This window comes from Mesocricetus auratus, unplaced genomic scaffold (genome assembly GCF_017639785.1).
Source record: "Mesocricetus auratus isolate SY011 unplaced genomic scaffold, BCM_Maur_2.0 Super-Scaffold_6730, whole genome shotgun sequence".
Taxonomy (NCBI): Eukaryota; Metazoa; Chordata; class Mammalia; order Rodentia; family Cricetidae; genus Mesocricetus; species Mesocricetus auratus.
The window spans coordinates 102,949,843-102,971,629 of record NW_024429184.1 but is presented as its reverse complement, the minus strand read 5'-3'; the positions used below and the strand labels follow the sequence as shown (position 1 = coordinate 102,971,629).

Here is a 21,787-nt window from a genome sequence, read left to right as displayed (position 1 = left end):
AAAACTACAGGATGTTTACATCTAGGAGTGGATAAAAGTGACCATGATGTGCTGAGAATCTTGAATTTCTGGTCATGCTCAAAGCATGCTTCCATGAAAAAATGTACTGATGCTCTGTTAGTGAACAACAGCTCATAGTTCCTGGTTAAAACTCTCTCCTGTGACTAGGTAGAGGTGCTGGGAGGAGGGAGGCTGTTCTGTGGGTGTGGGGTGAGGAATAAGGGATGAGGCCCAATCTAGAGCATAGAGGTGCTCACTTAGGTTCAGGCCACCTGGTATCATCGTTCACTTCATCTCTAAATGCGAGTAGAAAGTGTGGAGGAGGATTAAAGAAAGGCTTCTGGGCCTGCCTCCCTTAAGTCCCTCTGTAGGCACACAATGCAGCAAGACACATTGCCTAATTAGAGGTCACATGCCAGTCCAACGTTTCAACACACTAAAGCATATTAGGTCCTTGCTTTCTGTCTCAGGAGTGTGACGACTGACTTAAAGCGCTTTACCAACCTCTGTCTCCAAACTGTGTAGTCACTTAAATTTCTTTTTAACATTTACTTCTTATTTCATATGGGGTTTTAATTGTTACACACAGTAGAATATAACTCATACCCAGCGAACTATGCAATTAATATTTTAATTATCCTATATATCAATGGCTCCATCTGGAATATTCCACTCTTCTCTAATCTGTTTCTCCATATCAGTGGCATCATTTTACATACATGGCCATATAAGTATACTCTGGGCAGGTTCTATTGCAAACACTTTTCTGAGTTTGCATAGTCATTTCTTCTTGTAGCCAAAAGTTAGAGTCGATCTTGTTGAATGATATAAATGGTTCTGCTAGGATATTGACTTCCATTCGCTCCAGCTGATCAGCTACTCAAGGACTTTCCAGCTTCTCTGCCATAGGATCCCCTTCCTTTCCGAGACACAGTGTGGGATTTGTGTTTAACATCATATATTTTCAACCCCAAACTCTCTCTACTCAACCATGCTAATTTGTTGCATACAAAAACTCAACCATGACTCTTGTGGAGTACATGAGTGGGAGTTTGAGGATAGTAAAACCTCACATTCAGACAATTCCCGAATACTAAGAGCCTATGTTCACTTTTCAAATCCATGTTACATGTTATTGAATTATTTATGCTTTAGGAAATACTTGCAAAGCTTTGTGTTAGAGCATGCATGTAATCCTATCACTATCCTCTCCATATAAGGATGTGGTGTAAAGGCAAATGAAATTAATGGTAGATGTCATTGTAAATTGATATGTAGTTGGAAATATACCTCATTTCTTAAAAAAAAAGTAAAAAAGGAAACTAGCATCCTTAACAATATCTGTCTGTAAAATAAAGATAGGCCCTTTAAGGTTTTAGAGAGTTCACTTATTTGCTATTCTAGGCTAATGAAGGCATATGATTAATAATACATCACTGCCTTCAAATTGCATCCTGGGAAGTGTTTTCACTTAGGTTTAATGAAAAACACTCGGCCACCACTAAGCATTGTGGAGAAGTGGTTAGCTATTATCCTTGTTTATGAAGTAGGGTGAGTTTAAAGAGTAGTTGATGCTGAAGGCTAGACTCTTTGTTTCTTTTCCGTCAGTATTTTTCCATCCAAATTGAAACTGAAACATTGACAAGCGTCAGCAAGCTAGAGTTAGCTGACAAAAGAAGCCAGAGGCAGAAATTTGGAACCACAGATGGTTCAGCTGATAGAGGGATGCGAACCCAGGCCCAGCAGGTGGCAATAGAGGCTCTTTTCTTCCCTCCCGGTGTCCAGGTCCAGGCCTCTCAGTCATTCTGCTACTTAACCCATCATCGAGGCACACATCATTTCTGTGGTCTCCTGGTTCTCATGGAAATAAGGATGGGAGGAAGAATGCAACACATAAAATGTAAACCCAGGAGCGCTTCACTTTCCCGAGTCACTGAACACACCTTTGCATAGGCAGCTCGGGGATTTCAGTTGTCTCTGCACAGGCTAGCCAGTGTTCTTGGGGATGAACAGTAAAATTTAATCAGCTTAATGGCTTTGTTCAGCTTATTACCTCAAAGGGAGCTCACTGAAATGTTTGCGCTACATTGTTTTAAAAAAAGGGTTTTCATTCAAAGAAGAGAGGGTGTGAGCTTGGAGAGGTTGCTCAGGAAACATTGAAGGAGGGAGCTCCTGGGATAGGATAGAGTGATGTTTCTGGTCACCCAAATGCAAAAGACAAGATTACCCTGCAAGGGGTTTCCCTGGATTTGACCTGAGAAGAGGCAGGTGTTTCTTGCAGGGGTTTTAGTTTTTGTTTCATTTTATTTTAAAAATACACTTAATGGAAACAAGGTAAACTTCAGAGCTGGAAGTCTGAGACTAAAACCCCCAGTCCCATCCATGATGATGTGTGGGGTCTTTCAGAGATGACTCATTCTTTCTGTGACTCACTTTCTGGACACATAAAGTGGAGGTGGCAGCGTTGGCCTCACAAAGTTGTATCAGTGTAAAGTGCTCAGGACAGTTTTTGCAAAGAAATACTCAACTAATCCTGTAAGAATTCAGGAAAAACGAGCCGAGAGGGTCATAGGTATGGCGGCTTTTAGGATGGGAAAGTTGACAACCATGCCTGCAGGTCTGATATATTCATCCTTAAATGTACATCTGGCCAAAGAAGAGGAACCCAAAAAGCAGATAGTGAGACCAGAACAGCTCCCCATATATACTGCACCTCCTCTCCATTCTAAATATGTTGAAGAACAGCCTGGTTATTTACAGATGGGCTTTGCATCGATCCGTACTACAACTGTTCATTATTTTGGCTGGTGCAAGGGTGTTTATATCTTTATGAAGAATGGGATAATGGATACAGTACAGTTTGGAAAAGATGCATATGTTTATCTGAAGAATCCTCCTCAAGATTTTCTTCCTAAAATGGGAGTGATTACAGCTTCAGGACTGGCAGGTTTGCTTTCAGCAAGAAAAGGTTCTAGGTTTAAGAAGATTGCTTATCCATTAGGATTGGCCTCATTAGGAGCAACTGTTTGTTACCCGGCTCAGTCAGTAATAATTGCAAAGATAACTGGGAAAAAGGCATATACCACAAGCCAGCAAATTTATCAAGCCATTAAGTCATTGTGGACAAAAAGCAGTGAAAAAGACTCACTCCCTGAACCAAAGGAAGAAATTAAGGTAGGAAGGTCTGATGAAATACATGCCAAAACGCCTGACTCGAAACACTCAGTGTCTTTTCCAAAAGAACTTACAACAAAGATTAAATCGGAATCCACTGCAGGCACTACACGGTTTATACCTGACCCCAAGCTCATGGATCACGGGCAGTCTCATCCAGAAGATAAAGATATGTACAGCACTAGAAGCTGAAATAGACGGCAGTGGGAGCCTGCATAGAGAATCGCAAGATGTCCTAAGTGACAAAGGATGGTGACAAATCATGTAATGCATGGGTAACTGACAGAACATGCCTAGAAATTTTTCCATGACATTGTCAAATAAACAGTTTGCTCAATGATACGAGTGGTTGAAACACAAATTAATGAATGCAACCCAAGTAATGCTAAGAGATTGAAGTAGAAGCACTAGGAATACATTTCATGACCTGAAAGAGAGCTTGTTCGAAAGCAAAGCAGAATGAAGGTATAAGTGTCGATGAGACTAAAATCTGCTTCAGTTTTCCCAATTATTGCCACTTAACTTAGAATGCCGGATAGAAGGATGTGGTTTTTTCCAGAGCTGGAATAAAATATCCGTATTTTATAGCACATGAAAAAAAAAAAAAGAATTCAGGCCTTACACTGGCCTAGCCTTGTCACCTGGCAAAATACACTCAGGCAATACCCTGGTCAGCCCAGGGTTCCGTGAGTACTAGTCTGCACGCAGGTGTAAAGGACCCCTTTAAAAGACAGACCCCACCCACTTATGCTCTTTTCCAGTTCTCTTTGCCTGCTTCGCTTTCTGCTCTCTATTCCCTATCTCTTACTGCTCTCTCTTCCCGCTCTCTTTCCTTCTCTCTTCCCCGCTCTTCCCCTGGAGTAGACAAGGACTTTTCCGTCTCCCTCTTCTCCTCTGTCCTCTCTCTTATCTCTGTGTCTCTTTACCTCTTCTCTCTTTCCTCCCCCTCCCACCTCTCTCTAATAAAACTTCTCACTTAAGCGCTGTCTGCCTAGCATGTTTGCCACCCCCCCCACCTCCATCACCCTTGCCTGCCATCGAATCTGCCAAGGTTCCCCTTAGACTTTATCATAACAAATACTATCAGCGGAAAGACCACCAGTGTATCTACTATTTCTGTATCTATTTAGTATCTACTATTTATGTATTTAGTAACTGTCACATATTTCTCAAGATCCTTAACAGTCTGGTTAATTCCATGTGCCTGGTATAGCCGCGCACATATAATGAACATACAGAGGACCAAATTGGAAGCTGAAACAGTGTGCACTAAACTCCCTCTTTGACTTGCAGGACACATGTTCAGGTGGTAGGTGGGGAGGAGCCATCAAACCCACATCAGATAGAAATTTGTGTAAAGTCACTGACATGGTAGAACTCTTTCTTTACCACAGCGTAGCACAACTATGAAGGAGAATGTGGGCTTTGAATATTTATTTGAATTTCTTTGAACATTGTTGTTGTCAGATGACCAATAAAATGTCTAAATGAACAGCAGAGCAACTTCTGTAATGAGAACAACTTCTAGTTCTTGTAATGAGAATGCTTTCAGAGTTAGGCCTTTGTCTTGCCATTGAACCCTCAGTGCCATCTTGGCACAGAATACATGCTGAAGAACATTTGTGAGGGTCCTGTACATTTTCAATATGCACAACACTTTGCACACATTGCAGAGTGTACTAGAGAGTCAAAACATGGTCCTTGCTCTCAAGCCAAAACAAAAAGAGGAATACTCCAGACTCTTCCTTCATCGGTTCCCAGCAGTGAGGCAAGCAGATCAATGGTGTTAATGGTTGTGGAGCCTCATGGGTCTCACCTAGGCCTTACATATGTGGCAGACAGTTGTGAGGCTTGGGCTATCTGAGGGGCCCCTGGCAGTAGGACCAGGATCTATCCCAGGTGCATGAACTAAATTGTTGGGGCCTATTCCTTGTCAGGGGATGCCACACTGAGACTTAATGCAGGGGAAGGGGCTTGGTCCTGCCCCAACTTAATGTGCCAGTCTGTGTCAATTCCCCCACGGAGGCCCTTACCTGTTGGGAGGAGTGGATGGGGAGGCGTGGTGGGGGGAGGTGTGGGGGGCAGGAGGAGGGGTGGGAGGGAGAACTTTGGTTGGAATATAAAATGAGATTTAAAAAACAAGTAAAAATGAAAAAGAAATGTTATACTTCATTGCTAATGCATGAAACAGAATTTATGAATATCCAAATGGCAGAGCGCTCCGTGAGGACTGCAAACGACTGGGAGAGGCAGACAGGATAGCTCAGCAGATTAAAGAAGAGAGGCCCCCGAGGCCGAAGTCAGTTTGATGGGGAGGCTAGTGAAATGACTACAGTGGCAGATTTCTAAACTAGTATTTTACTATATTTCTCCACTTTTTTCTCCTTCCTGCCTTTTCTCTTTCTTTTTCATTCATTTACTCTTTCTTTCCTACCTTCTTTCTCCCTGTCTTCCCATCTTTCTGTTTTCTGTCTCTCTCTTCTGTGTGGGCGAGTGTCTCATGCTGGCTATGTAGAGGTCAGAGGACACTGCATGAGCTGGTTCATTTCCAACTCCACTATCTGGGTCCCAGGTAACACTCACGTCATCAAGCTTGACAGCAAGGGGTTTGCCTATTGCTGAGCCATCTTGCTAACCCTATAGTAAAAAAAATACTATGTGAGCAGATATGAATTTTCAAGAGTGTCAACACACACACACACACACACACACACAGAGTTCTCATCTTAAAGAGAATAAGAGGGGCTTATTCTGAAGCCATTTTGAGTGATTAAGGCCTGGGATCACAGATTTAGGTTATCCCAAATTCCATGTTCCAATGTGGAGTCAGTTTCATGAAATTTCATAGTTTTCTGGAACAAAGAAAGTCACAGATCAAGGCAAGCTTAAAGTAAATTGGTGAGTACACCAGAGAGGTAGTTACAGAAAAATGGGGGAAGCTTTTCTATAGGCCTATCATTCTATCTAATGGCATTCCTATCTTTTAGGTTGGTGGAACCCAGGGCTTCTGCTAAGTCAATAGATGCCTATCAATTAATTTTTGATCAGTTAGTCACAGAATGCCAATTCTCTCTCTCTCTCTCTCTCTCTCTCTCTCTCACACACACATGCACACACACACACATGCACACACACACATGCACACACACACACATACACACACACACACACACACACACACACACACACACACACACACACACGGAATGGCTGCTCCAGGATTTGAAACTAGTACAAGTTGAAGAAATCTTCTAGACCTGTGACATTCCAACCTCTCCATCTTCCTGAAGTCCTAGTCAGTCAGTCTCTTCAATGACAGGGCTATTAGTTCAAGTGAGCTTGACATGGTTTATTAATGACCAAGATAATGGACTTACAGTGTATAGATGTGACAGATCCTATAATTTATAGAGATGGGGCCTTACTTAGCCAAAGGAAAACCAGGTAACATCCTAAAGCAAGATATAGATTGGCAATGGGTGCTTTGAGCATTCCTGAGTCATTAAGATGGGAATCATCTAACAAGCCTGATCAACAAGCATCCTTTAAGATTTCTAATGTGTCAAGCACTGAAAGAGGGCACACTTGGAAAATTTATGAAAAATTAGATAGACCTCATAAAATTAGAACTCAGGAATGTGGGGAAAAGCAGAAGAGACAAAGTGGTGAGGGAACACTAAAATTTGTAGCTGGGAAAGCAAGGAGAGCTAATGGGGGACTTCGTGTCTTTTGTGAGAAATAGCCAAGTTCCAGGAGTCATCAGCTACATCATGTGATCTTGTAATTTCTTGGATCAGAAACACATGAGATATTTCTGAGTGGTTAGAAGAAGCAATCTGTCCTAGATTCAGAATGCTGGATGTACATCCCATATCTGTCTTTACAACTTGGGGACTTCGAATAGATTCCTTTAATGCCTTCAGCCTTTTTTACAAATGCACAATGAGTTTAGTAATGCCACTTCAAGAAACGGTTTCTAGAAATCAATGACCTAACTCATGTGAAGTGCGGCACACAGCATTCTGGAAAAATAATTGAGTATATTTATATACAGTGTATGATGAAGGAACTATCATGAGGGCTAGCACTGGAGAAGTAAAGGAACCCTTGTCCCTGGAGTCTCATCTTTGCACAAGCTACACCCCGTAGTTCTCCTGGGGATGCAGATGGGGAAAGCACACAACAGAAGCAGCTGGTATCCATTCTCTCTGGACTCCTTCGTCTCACAGCAGACATTAGTGTCTACACACCACAACTACCTTCTAGTGAAACCTATTCAATTATCTTAATTTTTGCTTAGTAAGAATTCACTGGACATGCCAAGTCTGAATAAATAGTTTCTGACAGATGAAACAGTTTATAATTCCCCAAGAGCTTTGTAGCATTCCTTGAAAAAAGACCTTTATACTTAAAGTGTGGTTGTGTGTGTGTGTGTGTGTGTGTGTGTGTGTGTGTGTTCAGGAGTGGTTGATGTATGGGAAGAGGCCTCAGTCTAAACAACATAGCAACTTAGGATTTCTTTTTTTTTTTAAAATATAAAACATAATCTTCATTCAGCGGTTGATGGAATCAGGGGCAGACTCCCATGGCTAAGCACTGAGCTGAACTCAAGAAATCCAGTGACAGAGAGGGAGGCCTGATGACCGAAGGGATAAAGACTGGGCTGGTTTAACCCCCAGAAACAGCTGACCTGATAAGGGTTAGCTCTTGAATCCCAGACTGATGCCTGGGAATCCAGCATGGGACTGATCAAGACCCCCTGAATGCGGGTGTCAGTGAGGAGGCCTAGGTAATCTATTGAGCCTTGGGCAGTAGATCAGTATTTATTCCGGGTATACAAATGGACTTTGGGCTCCCATCCAACAATGATGCACTCTCACCCTGAACTCTTTGGGGAGGGTCTAGGCCCTGCCCTGGATGAAATGACAGACTATGGACACTCCCATGGAGGGCCTCACCCTCCCTGAGGAAATGAGGGAATATTGGAGGGTTTGGTGGGAGGGCACTGGAGGAGGGGAGGGAAAGGGAGAGGGACCTGGAATTGACATGTGAAGCAACCTTGTTTCTAATTTAAATTTAAAAATATAAAATATAAAAAAATAAAAATAAAAAAATAAGGCATAATCTTCCTACATGCTTGAGACTCTCTTTTATTCCAAATGTTAAAACTACTGTTTGCTTTTAGTATACACAAAAATACAAGAACAAGTATGAGCCCTACTGATGCATGTGGTAGTGTCTTGCTTATATAAATAAAGCCTGTTTGGGGGTCAGAGAATGGAGTTTGCCACTAGCTAACCATAGAGGTCTGAGGTCTCTACAGACAGACAGGAAGTGAGGTAGGTGGGCAGATACAGGATATAAGCAGGGAGGAACATAAAATTGCTGTCTTGTCTGCTGAGACGCTAAGGAGGTAAGGTGTGCTGTGGCTTGCTCCTTCTCTCTGATCTCTCAGCATTTCCCTCTATATCTGACTCTGGCTTTTTATTATCTAGTCCAGTTAAGAACTCCATTTACATTTTGGTGCCCAGTGTGGGGATTGAACCCACAACTCTGTGATTAAGAGTCTCACGTTCTACTGACTGAGCTAGCTCAGACAGGCTTTATTTGTATAAGCAAGATACCACCACAGATATGCTCTCCATGTCTGTATTTCAGGGTCCTTGCATGAATGTTGAAAAATGGCTTTTCCTTGCCCTTCCCCTTACAATTTATAGCATGTCTGAACTCCTGCTTTTGGACCTTCTCTGGCCTATGAGAATAATAAAGTAATGGTGTATTAAGCACTGATTAAGTAGCATTTGAAAGTGTGGTTTGGGTTTTATATGATCTAGCTAAGAATAAATGAAACTAAAGAGAAATAATGTAACTTGCTCCAAATCACAATGTGGTGTGATAGGAGAGACTCACACACCTCTATACATTTACTCATCTAGTTCTGTTTTCTTAGTTTCCATCAGATACAATAGCAATGGGTAAAAGAGGTACTTGCCCTCTTCCCTCCTCTTTCTCATCTGGTCTTTTGGCTCTAGGTCTTCATAACATTGTCCTGACAGTAGTATATGTGAGTTGTGTTAAATACTGAAGGACTTTTTGGGTTTCGTTTTTATGTACATGACCAGTCAACATAATAAAGCCCCTTTATTTTCCTAGACATGACATTGAGACAACGCTCCATGTGTCTCATGTTTCTATTCATCTTACAAATAGCAGACCTAGTGCCCTCTTTTTCTAGATTATGTATTTAGGAATGTCTGTGTGGTGAGTAGCCTTTGGAAGATACGCTATCTCTCTCCTGAGCAAAGATCAGGGAAACATTGCTGTTGAGGTTCCTTGATCTCAGAATCTTTGTTCTGTACCAACCACCATAGCTTTGGGGGAATCATGGTTAACCTTGCATTGACCTGGAGGACTGGGGTTCTGCCACCATCACATTTCTTATTAATGTGTGCAAAAAAACTCTTTACCTCTGGTTAGGAACCGATGTCTTTTTCCAGTAGCTGTAGCACTGTGACATTCAACAGACAAGCCTATAAGCTAAAATTTTAGATTTCCCCCACTTTTGGATGTATAATTCCAGCTGAAAATGATCCCAATATATTTCCTGATGTGCAGAAGCCATGGCAAACAATCTTCACACATCCACCAAGATTATGCTTTACCAGAGCAAATAGGGTGGCATACTGTTTCTCAGATTTTCAGAAGCCATCTTGATACCAGTGCATAAAAAACTGCACTTGGGGGCTGGAGATATGGTTCAGAGGTTAAGAGCATCCATTGCTCTTCCAGGAGTCCTGAGTTTAATTCCCAGCAACCACTTGGTGGCTCACAACCATCGACAGCTCAATCTGGTGCCCTCTTCTGGCATGTAGGCCGAACACTGTATATGTAATAAATAAATTAAAAAAAAAAGAACTGCACTTAATTATGCTCTCTTAAACCTTCTTAAAAACTGCCAAAAAGGCATTCAACCCTTAAACCACTTTCTTTTTTTTCCATTTCTACTTTCTCCCTCTCCCCATTTTTAAATTTAAATTAGAAACAAGCTTCTTTTACATTTCAATCCCAATTCCCTCTCCCTCCTCTCTTCCCCTGTCCCCCACCAACCCCCTATCCTAACCCCTTTCTGCTCCCCAGGGAGAGTGAGGCCTTCCATGGGGGATGTTCAAAATCTGTCATACCATTTAGAGCAGGGCCTAGACCTTCCCCCATGTGTCTAGGCTGGGAGAGTATCCCTCTATGTGGAGTGGGCTCCCAAAGTCCATTCATATACTAGGGATAAATACTGATCCACTACCAGAGGCCCCATAGGTTAACCAGATCTCCAAACTGACATCCCCATTCAGGGAGTCTGGAACAGTCATATGCTGGTTTCCCAGCTATCAGTCTGGGGTCCATGAGCAACCCTTTGTTCAGGTCAGCTGTTTCTGTGGGTTTCTCCAACCTGGTCTTAACCCCTTTTCTCATCACTCCTCCCTCTTCAACTGGATTCCAAGATTTAGCTCAGTGGTTAGCTGTGGGTGTCTGCTTCTGCTTCCATCAGCTACTGGATAAAGGCTCTAGGATGGCATATAAGGTAGTCATCAGTCTCATTATTGGGGAAGGGCATTTAAGGTAGCCTCTCGACTATTGCTTAGATTATTAGTTGGGGTCCTCTTAAACCACTTTTTAATTATCATACACCAAGGATTAAACCCAGTAAATGACTAGGGCTATTTGTGTTTAGCAAAAACATGAAATGTATGTGTGTTCCCACAGTAAAGACTGACTGCTCAACCTGACCCATTTTTTCAGATTGGCTCATGCGCTAGCATTAAAAATATTTTTCGCAGATATGAATATGACAGGCATGTTTCCTGATTTTAGGTAAGTCAACCACTAATGGAAAATATAGTATTAAAAAACCATTACGTAAAACACAAATTACGAATACTAGAAAAGTGTGAAGAAAACAAACACCCAGGAATACTGTAGAAACATTATATTAGAAGGTAGGTAATTTTGGTTTTTTGTCTCAAATACCAAAAATTTCATATGCTAACACGACTACATCAATTTTCTTCCACGTATTTGTCTGTGTACCTATGTGTGTGACTATCCATTACCCAAATAGGAAATAAAAACGAAATCTGAGAGTGGTGACCCATTCCTATAATCCTAACACTGGGTAGCTAGAATCCAGAAGATCTGGAGATTAAAGCCATCCTTGACTACATATGGAGTTTGAGGCCAGCTTAGGGATGCATAAGACCTTGACTCAAAAAAAAAAGTTGTAATAGAAAGAAAAAAGCACTAAAATATATGTTCTTCATAAATTTACCCAACTAAAATAACACTTCCCTTGAGTAAAGTGGGTTTGGGAAGGATTCATGAAGCTTTCTCTAAAGAAAGGAAACATTGTTCCACTGACAGTCTTGGAGGAGAACTTACAGTTGGTTGGATATTATATGGAATTAGAAGCTGGAGAGTCTGAGAAAATGAAGAGGCACTTTGTGTCCCAAAGCAGTAAAGCAGATTTAAACATGGAGGATTCCTTCACTTTTTCCAGCAATGTTTGGACCATATTCAGATGGCTGAAGCCTTTAACATATGACAAGCATTTAGCATATTAATTAAAATATAAGCCTGTATAAACATGAAACATTTTGAAAAACTAAAAGAGAGTTGATTATAACTTAGTAAATTTTTAAAAATCAGAAAAGCAGTAACCTATCAAATTCTGACATAATTGAATTTCATATGAATGCATATATACTACTTGGGCAGAAAACTCATTGAACAGGGTCATCTGGTTTTCTGGAACTACTGGGAATATTCTGATAATCATATCTGTCTGTCTTTCCTTTTCTGAATGTTCCTGGAGCAGTGTATGTTTGTCCCTTTGGTTTTTTTACTGTATTTAATTTATTTATGTTTGGACTATTTTAAATTATGCCCATAAGTTGCCAAAATCTTTATTTTGGAAAGGCTTTGCCACAAAATCTGAGTATAAGGGGCTATTTTTAAGTGTGGATGAAGAAAAGATGAGATAGAGGGATTTGATGAAATCTTTTTAGAAGCTATTATTATGCGCATGTCGATTAAAGGAACCTAATCCTGTTGAAAGTTTTCTTTGAAGGTGGTGCCAGAAAGGAATTTATTTTTCTTTGTAGTAATGCTAGGACTTAAAATAACTTACCTAGTAATTAGTTACTTCATGGGAAAGAAAAGTCTCACTAGTGTTTGTGTTACTAGAGACGAAGGCAAAGATGCCAAGATGTGGTAGACCAGTTCTCTTCATCAGTCAGCAGTGGTAGATATTTATCTGCTTCTCCTTGATCACTCCGTGTGCATCTGGATGAGGCCAAGGCTTTATGCCAAGTGTACAGACCTGATTCTTGTTAGCCAGAAAAACCACATTGCTTGCAGCTATTGCTTCTGGCTTGCTGACCCTCACTCCATAGCTCACTTTGAACAGTGATAGATCAATACAAATTTCTTGCTGCTAAACGTGACTACAATGCACCTAGGTGTAAGATTTCTGCTTTCCTTTCAGAGCACAATGAGATGAATATGTTTTCTCTAACTCTCTGACTCTAATTTTCTTTAACATTTTAATTTCATGAGGCCTTCAATACTGACATCAAGATCAAATGAAAGGTTAAGAGCTGCAAGATTTTTTTATTCACTTCTCTATCCTTGTAAAGGAGAGCACCATGGACACAAGGGTTTTTGAATCACTTCTTTATCTTTGTAAAGGAAGATACCATGATTAAAAGGACTTTTCATATAAGAAGTAAGCTTTTGTTGTATTACCAGCATTTGGAAATATCTACATGGTATTCAATTTCTGTCTTCCCATCCAACACTGGCTGCTTTTGCCATCTAACAGCAAGACCTTGATGTTTCCTACAGGATTCTTGATGACTGCTTCTATTTTCCCTGAATTGCCTATTGTAAAATAATGTAGGCAACTGTCTCATATTGTATTAATGAAGGAAGGAACTTCTCCCGCTGGGTCCAAGTCAGTCTCCTGTCACCTAATATTATGTTAAGAAGGCCTTCTTGTCTATTTCTAAAAGGTTGGATCTAAGGCATACTGCCTTGAGAATATTTCCACTTGATGACAGGTGAAACTAAACCAAATATCTTTGTCTTGACAGTGTTAACCTACATATACTTAAATTTTTCCATTGACAAGATAAAGTGTTGTGTACCAACTCTACAAGTTCTGTGGTTGTGTGCATTTTAATGCAGTGGTATGCAACAATTCCAGAAGGTATACTGCTATAAAATGACTTTTGATATGAGTAATGCTTTTTCAACTGTGTTAGACTCAGTTGTGTACTTTGAAAAACACAGGTAATTACTCTGCCATGGAGTAATTTTTTCTTTTGTGGTTGTGGATAAATGCATAAAAATATATTTGATAGTGTAAGTGTAAAATCCAACATGAAGTTCCACTGAGTGATGTCTTCGTTTGTCTGTACTGGATAATAAAGTTTGAAATATGTATATATGTATGTATATATACGTGTGTGGGGTGTGTGTGTGTGAATTACTCATCCCAGAGTTTCCCCAGATTCAGTCAGTATGGAAAACTGATACTATTTAAAAGTCTCTCATTTCTTGTTTTTAGTTTTTTAGAGGCAGAATTGCTCCTTTTAAAAAGATTTGTTTTTGTTTTATGTGTATGAGTGTTTTGTCTCCCTATGTGCCTATGCACCACACATGTAGTAACAACAGAGGCTGGAAGAGGGCAAAGGATCCTCTAGACCTAGAGTTACAGATGGTTGTGAGCTGCATGTGGTTGCTATGAATTGAACCGGGGCCCTCTGGAAGAACTGCTGGGGCTCTTAACTAACAGTGGAGCCATCTTTCCGGCCTAGATATGCCATACTTTATAAATAGTTTTCATTTATTTATTTTTGAGACAGAGTTTTTCTGTAGATTTGAAACCTGTTCTAGATCTTGCTCTGTAGACTAGGCTGGCCTTGAACTCACTAAGATCTGCCTGTCTCTTCCTTCTGAGTGCTGAGATTAAAGGCCTGAGCTGCCACCACCCATCCAGTTTTTCTGTTTATTTTTTGGTTCGTTCGTTTGTTTTGTTTTTGGTAAATGGTTTTTGAATCCATAAGATATTCAGTTACTTCCCCTCAGAATGCTTTTTCTGAAAACACAAGAAAATAAGATAATGGCCTCTGGTTGTGCTAACACAAATATCCTGGTGCTTAGTTTTTTTTTTCATCAAAGTCATAAAGTGCTAGGTTATACTAGGAAAAGCCAGCAAAAGCAATCTATGTAATGTGTCAAATGTTGGGAACTGTCAATCCCTACCTTTGCCTGTGGTTGCCCAAGAATTTATACCAGTTAGGACAAATTAGGTTGTAACTGCAGAAATATTCTCCAAATCTTAACAGTTTAACACAGCAACACTTACATACTAGATGTGCAGGGCTGGACTGTAGTTGTGTTCCATGTTTTCTCAGGGTCTCAGACTGAGAGAGCAGCCTTTGTCTATACCATTGTTGGCTACTGCAGCAGAGGGGCAGAAAAGGCATTACAGTCAGGCTCTTTGTGTGTCTGGCTGTTGCAATTGCACAACTGTGCCTGAATTCATGGGTTATGTGTCTAATGCTGTCATGGGGAAAGATGCCAAATATCTGAGAGAGTGCGGCCCATGATTCTCTAGAAATAAATAGTGAAGATGTTAGACTTCAGAAGACACACAGTACCTACCATGCTGTAGACCCCGTCTGACACTGGGAATGTGGCAGTACATGGAAAAACTCAAACTCTATAAACTCTTGGGGCTCTCATTGAACCAATTAAAGTGTGTTGGGGGAGGGATAAATACTTTTCCTTGAAGAAAAACAAAACAGATCGGAGTTGGGACTTTAATTCAGACAGGATGGGCAGAGAAGTGTCTTGGGAGGAGTACAGATTTTTAAAAAGAGACAGGAAGTCCTTCCTAGTTGGGGTGTGTGTATGGGGGTGTGTGCTTTGAGACAGAAGAGCAACTGGTCTGAAGTAAAGACAGGACATGCAGTATATCCCAAAAGTCTAGAAGGAAATGAAGCAGAAGGTATGACCAAGAAGCTTATGAGTTAGTACTCTCCAGACCACCAGAAAAGCATTGAATTTTCTTGTAAATATACAAGAAACAATAAGAAGAATTTTAACAAGAAAGGGCATGATCATAATTTCATTTTCAGGAAATCTTTCCATCCTGGGGCTTGAATACAGACCTTTTTAGAACAGAAGACTGGAGAATGACCAGCCAGGAGGACACTGTTATAGGTCATTGAAGAGAAAGGTACCAGGGACTTGTACCGAGAGGAAGGAGTAAATTTGGCAAGCAGTAGTCTTTTAGACAGAGAACTGGCTGAATTTCCTGGTGGGTTGTGAGATTTATAAGACTAGACATGATCTGCTAGCATACTGGCAGAAAAATTGGGTTGATGAAAAGAAAGTTTGCTTACTAAGTTGAGAATACAGGATAGCTGAGGGAGTGTCTCAGGTTACCTTCTGGACGAATTAAGGTAAGATGCTTGCTTTATGCCTGAGGTTGGTCATATGTATCTGGAGATTAGGAGAGATCACGGATGAAGTAGTTACCAGGAAGTCGGAGGTTCAACCAATCGCCTCTGGTCTCGTGCCTGCCCCTCCCCTGCCCACTGTCATCACCAAGGAAACCAGAAGCGATAACCCGCCACCAAAGCTGGATTCATGGCTGACGCTAAAAAAGCGGTTTTGGGGCCGTTGGTAGCGGCCGTGGACCAAGGTACCAGCTCAACACGTTTTTTGGTTTTCAATCCCAAAACAGCTGAGGTACTTACTTATCATCAAATAGAAATAAAACAGGAGTTCCCGAAAGAAGGATGGGTAGAGCAAGACCCAAAGGAAATCCTGCAATCTGTGTACGACTGTATAGAGAAAACATGTGAGAAACTTGGACAGCAGAGCATTGCTGCTTCCAACATAAAAGCTATTGGTGTCACCAATCAGCGAGAAACTACTGTAGTCTGGGACAAGTTAACCGGAGAACCTCTCTACAACGCGGTGGTGTGGCTTGACCTAAGGACCCAGTCCACTGTCGAGAGTCTTAGCAAAAGCATTTCAGTAAGCAATAACTTTGTCAAGACCAAGACAGGCCTCCCAATCAGCACTTACTTCAGTGCAGTGAAACTTCACTGGCTCATTAGCAATGTGAGGAAAGTGCAAAAGGCTATCGAAGACAGCAGAGCTCTCTTTGGGACGATTGACTCGTGGCTTATCTGGAATATGACTGGAGGCATCAACGGAGGTGTCCACTGTACCGATGTTACTAACGCAAGCAGGACCATGCTTTTCAATATCCATTCTTTGCAATGGGATGAAGAGCTCTGCAGCTTTTTCGGAATTCCAATGAGCATCCTTCCCAGAATCCGGAGTTCTTCTGAGATCTATGGCCTAATGAAAACAGGTGCCTTGGAAGGTGTGCCAATATCTGGGTGTCTGGGGGACCAGTCTGCTGCTTTGGTGGGACAAATGTGCCTCCAGGATGGACAGGCCAAAAACACATATGGAACAGGCTGTTTCTTACTATGTAACACAGGCCAAAAGTGTGTAACTTCTGAACACGGCCTTCTGACCACAGTGGCTTACAAGCTTGGCAGAGAAGAACCCGTCTATTACGCACTGGAAGGTTCTGTAGCTATAGCTGGTGCTGTTGTTAGCTGGCTAAAAGACAATCTTCAAATTATTAAGGCATCAAAGGAAATTGAAAAACTTGCTGAAAAAGTAGGCACTTCTTATGGCTGCTACTTTGTTCCAGCTTTTTCCGGGTTGTACGCACCGTATTGGGACCCCAGCGCAAGAGGGATCATCTGTGGACTCACTCAGTTCACCAATAAATGCCATATTGCATTTGCTGCATTAGAAGCTGTTTGTTTCCAAGCACGAGAAATTTTAGATGCCATGAATCGTGACTGTGGAATCCCACTGAAACATTTGCAGGTGGATGGAGGAATGACCGAAAACAAAATTCTTATGCAACTGCAAGCAGACATTCTGTGCATTCCGGTGATGAAACCTGCCATGCCAGAGACGACTGCCCTGGGAGCCGCCATGGCAGCAGGGGCAGCAGAAGGAGTTAGGGTGTGGAGTCTGGATCCCAAGGACTTATCAGTTGTCCAAATGGAGAAGTTTGAACCTCAAATCAACGCTGAGGAGAGTGAAGTTCGTTATTCCAAATGGAAGCAAGCTGTGAGGAAGTCCATGGGTTGGGTTATGACTGAAACTAGTGACCCCAGTATCTTCGGTAGTCTGACTCTGGGCTTTTATATAGTGAGTAGCATGATGATATTAATTGGAGCAAGGTACATCTAAGGTGTCCCACAAGTCATGCCTCCTTGTGGATTCCCCAGTTGAGAGTTTTTTACATAATGAGAGAATACAGCAGTTGTCTCAATGTGATGCCACCATTCAGACTCTGAATTTGTTCATGTGCCCCTTGTTGCATGTATCTCAAAGAAGACCCATGGTGTGAAATAAAGAATAGCAGCAGAAAAAGAAATGCTACAGAAATATTAGCTTCTTTTCCCTTTTTTATTTGCTTTAATTTTTTTAAAATTTAGAAACAATCATTTTACATATGAATCCCCCATTCCCTCTCCTTCCCATCCTCTCATGACCCCTACCAACCCACCCAAACCCACCCCTCACCTACTCCCCCAGGATAGTGAGGCCTTCCATGGGGGATCATCAAAGTCTGTCATATCATTTGGGGGAGGGTCTAGGCCCTCCTCCATGTATCTGGGCTGCAAGAGTATACCTCCATGGGGAATGGGCTCCCAAAGTACATTTGTGCACTAGGGATAAACACTACTTCCACTGTTAGAGGTCTCATAGACTGCCCAGGCCTCCTAACTGGCACCCATATTCAGAGGGTTTGGTTTGGTCCAATGCTGTTCCCCAGCATGGTCTTAACTCCTTTGCTCATCCCTCCTCCCTCTCTACAACTGCTTTCTGAGGGTATGGCTCAGTGCTTAGCTGTGGGTTCCTGCTTCTGCTTCCATCAGTTACTGGATGAAGGTTCTAGAATGGCATTTAAGGTAGTCATCAATCTCATTATAGGGGAAGGGTACCAAAGGTTACCACTACAGCCTGCCTAGATTGTTCATTGGGGTCATCTTTGTGGATCTCTGAACATTTCCCTAGTGCCAGATTTCTCTTTAAACCTATAATGGCTCCCTCTATTAAGGTATCTCTTTTCTTGCTCTCCTCTATTCCTCCCCTGACTCAGTCTTCCTGATCCCTCTTGCTCTTCTCCCCTTCTCTTTTTCCTACCTGCCCCTCCCCCATGCTCCCAATATGCTCAGGAGTTCTTGTCCCTTTCCCCTTCTTCGGAGAACCATGTATTTCTCTCTTAGGGTCTTCCTTGTTTCCTAGTTTCTCTAGTGGTATGGATTGTAGGCTGGTAGCCCTTTGCTCAGTGTCTAATATTCATATATGAATGGGCACATACCATGCTTGTCTTTCTGTGACTGGGTTACCTCAGTCATGGTAGTTTCTTCCAGTTCCATTCACTTGCCTATGAATTTCAAGATTTTATTTGTTTTTTTCCCCACTGAGAAATACTTCGTTGTGTAAATGTACCACATTTTCTCCATCCGTTCTTCATTTGAGGGGCATCTAGGTCGCTTCCACTTCCTGTCTATTACAAACAATGCTGCTATGAACATAGTTGATCATATAACCTTGCTGTATGAATGTTCATCCTTTGGTTATATGCCCAAAAGTGGGATTGCTGAATCTTGAGGGAGACTGATTCCCATTTTTCTGAGAACCCGCCATACTGATTTCCAAAGTGGCCAAACATGTTTGCACTCCTACCAGCAATGGAGGAGTGTTCCCCTTAATCTACATCCTCTCCAGCATAAACTGTCATTGATGTTTTCTATTTTAGCCATTCTGGTCAGTGTAAGGTGATATCTTAGAGTTGTTTTGAGTTGCATTTCCCTGATGGCTAATGATGTTGAGCACTTTAAGTGTCTTTCAGCCATTTTGGATTCCTCTATTGAGAATTCTCTGTTTAGTTCTGTACCCCACTTTTTAAATTGGATTATTTGGTGTTTTGGTGACTAGCTTCTTGAGTTCTTTGTATATTTTGGAGATGAGACCTCTGTCAGATGTGGGATTTGTGAAGACCTTTTCCCATTCTGTGTCTGCCTTCCCATTCTGTTTTGTCCTGTTGACTGTGTCCTTTGCCTTACAGAAGCTTCTCAGTTTCAGGAGGTCCCATTTATTAATTGTCGATCCCAGGGTCTGTGCTAAAGGAGTTATGTTCATGAAGTGATCTCCTGTACCAATTTGTTCAAGGGTACCTCCCTCCCACTTTCTCATCTAAGAGGTTCAGTGTGGCTGGATGAATCTTGAGGTCTTTGATCCATTTGGAATTAAGTTTTGTGCATGGTGATAGATAAGGGTCTATCTGCAGTATTCTACATGTCAGCATCCAGTTATGCTAGCACCATTTGATACTCTTCAAACTCTTCCACACAAAAGCAGAAGTGTCATTGCCAAACTCTTTTTATGAGTCTACAATTACATTGGTACCCAAGCTACACAAAGACACAATTAAGAAAGAGAACTACAGACCAATTTCCCTCATGAACATTGATGCAAAAATACTCAATAAACACTGACAAATAGACTCCAAGAACACATCAGAAAAATCATACACCATGATCAGGTAGGCTTCATTCCTGGGATGCAGGGATCGTTCAATATATGAAAATCCATCAATGTAATCCACCATATAAACAATATGAAAAAGAAAACCCACATGATTATCTCACTAGATGCAGGAAAAGCCTTTGACAAAATCCAACACCCTTCATGATAAAGGTCTTGGAGAGATCAGGGATAACAGGAACATACCTGAACATAATAACAGCAATATACAGCAAACCAACAGACAACATCAAACTAAATGGAGAGAAACTCAATGTGATTCCTCTAAAATCAGGAACAAGACAAGGCTGTCCACTCTCTCCATATCTCTTCAATATTGTACTTGGAGTTCTAGCTAGAGCAATGAGACAACAAAAGGAGATCAAGGGGATACAAATTGGAAAAGAAGAAGTCAAACTTTCACTATTTGCAGATGACATGATAGTTTACAGAAATGACCTGAAAAATTCTACCAGGGAACTCCTACAGCTAATAAACAGCTTCAGAAAAGTGGCAGGATACAAGATTAACTCAAAAAAATCAGTAGCCTATTTATAATCAGATGATAAATGGGCTGAGAAAGAATCAGAAAAACAGCACCCTTTACAATAGTCACAAACAACATAAAATATCTTGGGGTAATGATACCCAAACAAGGAAAAGATCTGTAGAGTCTTTAAAGAAAGAAATTAAAGAAGATACCAGAAAATGGAAAGATTTCCCATGCTCTTGGATAGCTAGGATCAACATAGTGCTGGAATTAAAGGCATGCGCCACCACCAACCTGCTAGGATTAACATAGTAAAAATGCCAATCTTACCAAAAGCAATCTACAGATTCAATGAAATCCCTATCAACATACCAGCACAATTCTTCACAGACCTTGAACGAACAATACTCAAATTTATGTGGAAAAACAAAAAAATCCAGTATAGCCAAAACAAGGAACTTCCAGAAGCATTATAATCCCTGACTTCAAGCTCTAATATTATAGAGCTATAGTCCTGAAAACAGCTTGCTATTGACACAAAACTAGACAGGTAGACCAATGGAATCAAATTGAAGATCCAGATATTAACCCACACACCCACAAACACCTGATTTTTGACAAAGAATTCATTTATACAATGAAAAATAGAAAACACCTTCAAGAAATAGTTCTTTTTTCTTAACATTAACTATTTTCACCAGGGTTAGCCTCTGAGTAGAAGTCCTCTAGGGTACTAACATCCTGTCCATTTTTTATTCATATCTTGTCCATTGTGATCTTTGACAGCACTGAGATCTGAACGGACCAGGGTTTGTGTCTCTGCAAACACATGCCTTATGGGTTTTACTCACCTACTAAAAGTGACTGACATTTTGTTTATAAATAGCCTCCAAAATCTTTTATACCAATCAGAAAGTATTCCCAAGAGGCCACATCTGATTTTATATTCTACTGAGTTTTATGATCTAGTTAATTTTTAATTTTTTTATATTTATTTTTATTTATTCTTTTCTCATATGTTATGCCCCAACCACAGTTTCCCCTCCCTCCTTTCCATACAGTCCCTCTGCTAACCCTCAACCCCCATCTACTCCTCTTCCTTTCCCTTCAGAAAAGGGCAAGGCCTTCCATCAATATCAACCAAACTAAGCACGACCCCTCATAACAAGACTGGACAGGGCAACCCGGTAGGAGGAAAAGAGTCCCCAAAACAGGAAAAGGAGTCAGAGTCAGGTCCTGCTTCTTCTGTTAAGAATCTTACAAGAAGACCAAGCTACACAACTCTTACCTATGTGCAGAGTGCCTAGGTCAGTCCCATGCAGGCTCTCTGGTTGTCAGTTCAGTCTCTGTGAGCCCCTGTGAGCCCAGGTTAGTTGATTCTGTGGGTTTTCTTGTGATATCTGGCTTTTATAATCCTTCCTTCCTTCT

At 41.2% G+C, this 21,787-nt stretch overlaps 2 protein-coding genes and 1 long non-coding RNA gene across 4 annotated transcripts in view; 2 read left to right on the top strand and 1 right to left on the bottom strand.

Annotated features, from left to right (window-relative positions):
* Positions 1 to 15,819, bottom strand: part of LOC121138871 — a 64,858-nt gene extending 49,039 nt beyond the window's left edge. The window contains exons 1-2 of one of the 2 annotated variants that reach the window (XR_005875748.1): positions 15,636 to 15,819; positions 14,594 to 14,688 (exon numbers count right to left, since the gene is read on the bottom strand). This is a non-coding gene — a long non-coding RNA (uncharacterized LOC121138871). The remainder of the gene's footprint in view (positions 1 to 14,593; positions 14,689 to 15,635) is intronic. The other variant, XR_005875747.1, reaches the window with a different exon arrangement.
* LOC121138870 (MICOS complex subunit Mic27-like) lies at positions 2,553 to 3,764 on the top strand. The gene has a single exon (XM_040741828.1). The coding sequence runs from the start codon at positions 2,575 to 2,577 to the stop codon at positions 3,364 to 3,366; it is 792 nt and encodes a 263-aa protein (XP_040597762.1). The 5' UTR covers positions 2,553 to 2,574; the 3' UTR covers positions 3,367 to 3,764.
* A 19-nt stretch (positions 15,820 to 15,838) lies between the features above and the next one.
* Positions 15,839 to 17,721, top strand: LOC101826957 (glycerol kinase-like). Its single transcript, XM_040741825.1, has one exon. It carries the CDS (start codon positions 15,883 to 15,885, stop codon positions 17,521 to 17,523), a length of 1,641 nt encoding a protein of 546 aa, XP_040597759.1. The 5' UTR covers positions 15,839 to 15,882; the 3' UTR covers positions 17,524 to 17,721.
* Positions 17,722 to 21,787: the final 4,066 nt, after the last annotated feature.

Coding starts and splice junctions, on each gene's coding strand:
- LOC121138870 (XM_040741828.1), top strand. CDS start 2,575: ATGGCGGCTTTTAGGATGGGAAAGTTGACAACCATGCCTGCAGGTCTG.
- LOC101826957 (XM_040741825.1), top strand. CDS start 15,883: ATGGCTGACGCTAAAAAAGCGGTTTTGGGGCCGTTGGTAGCGGCCGTG.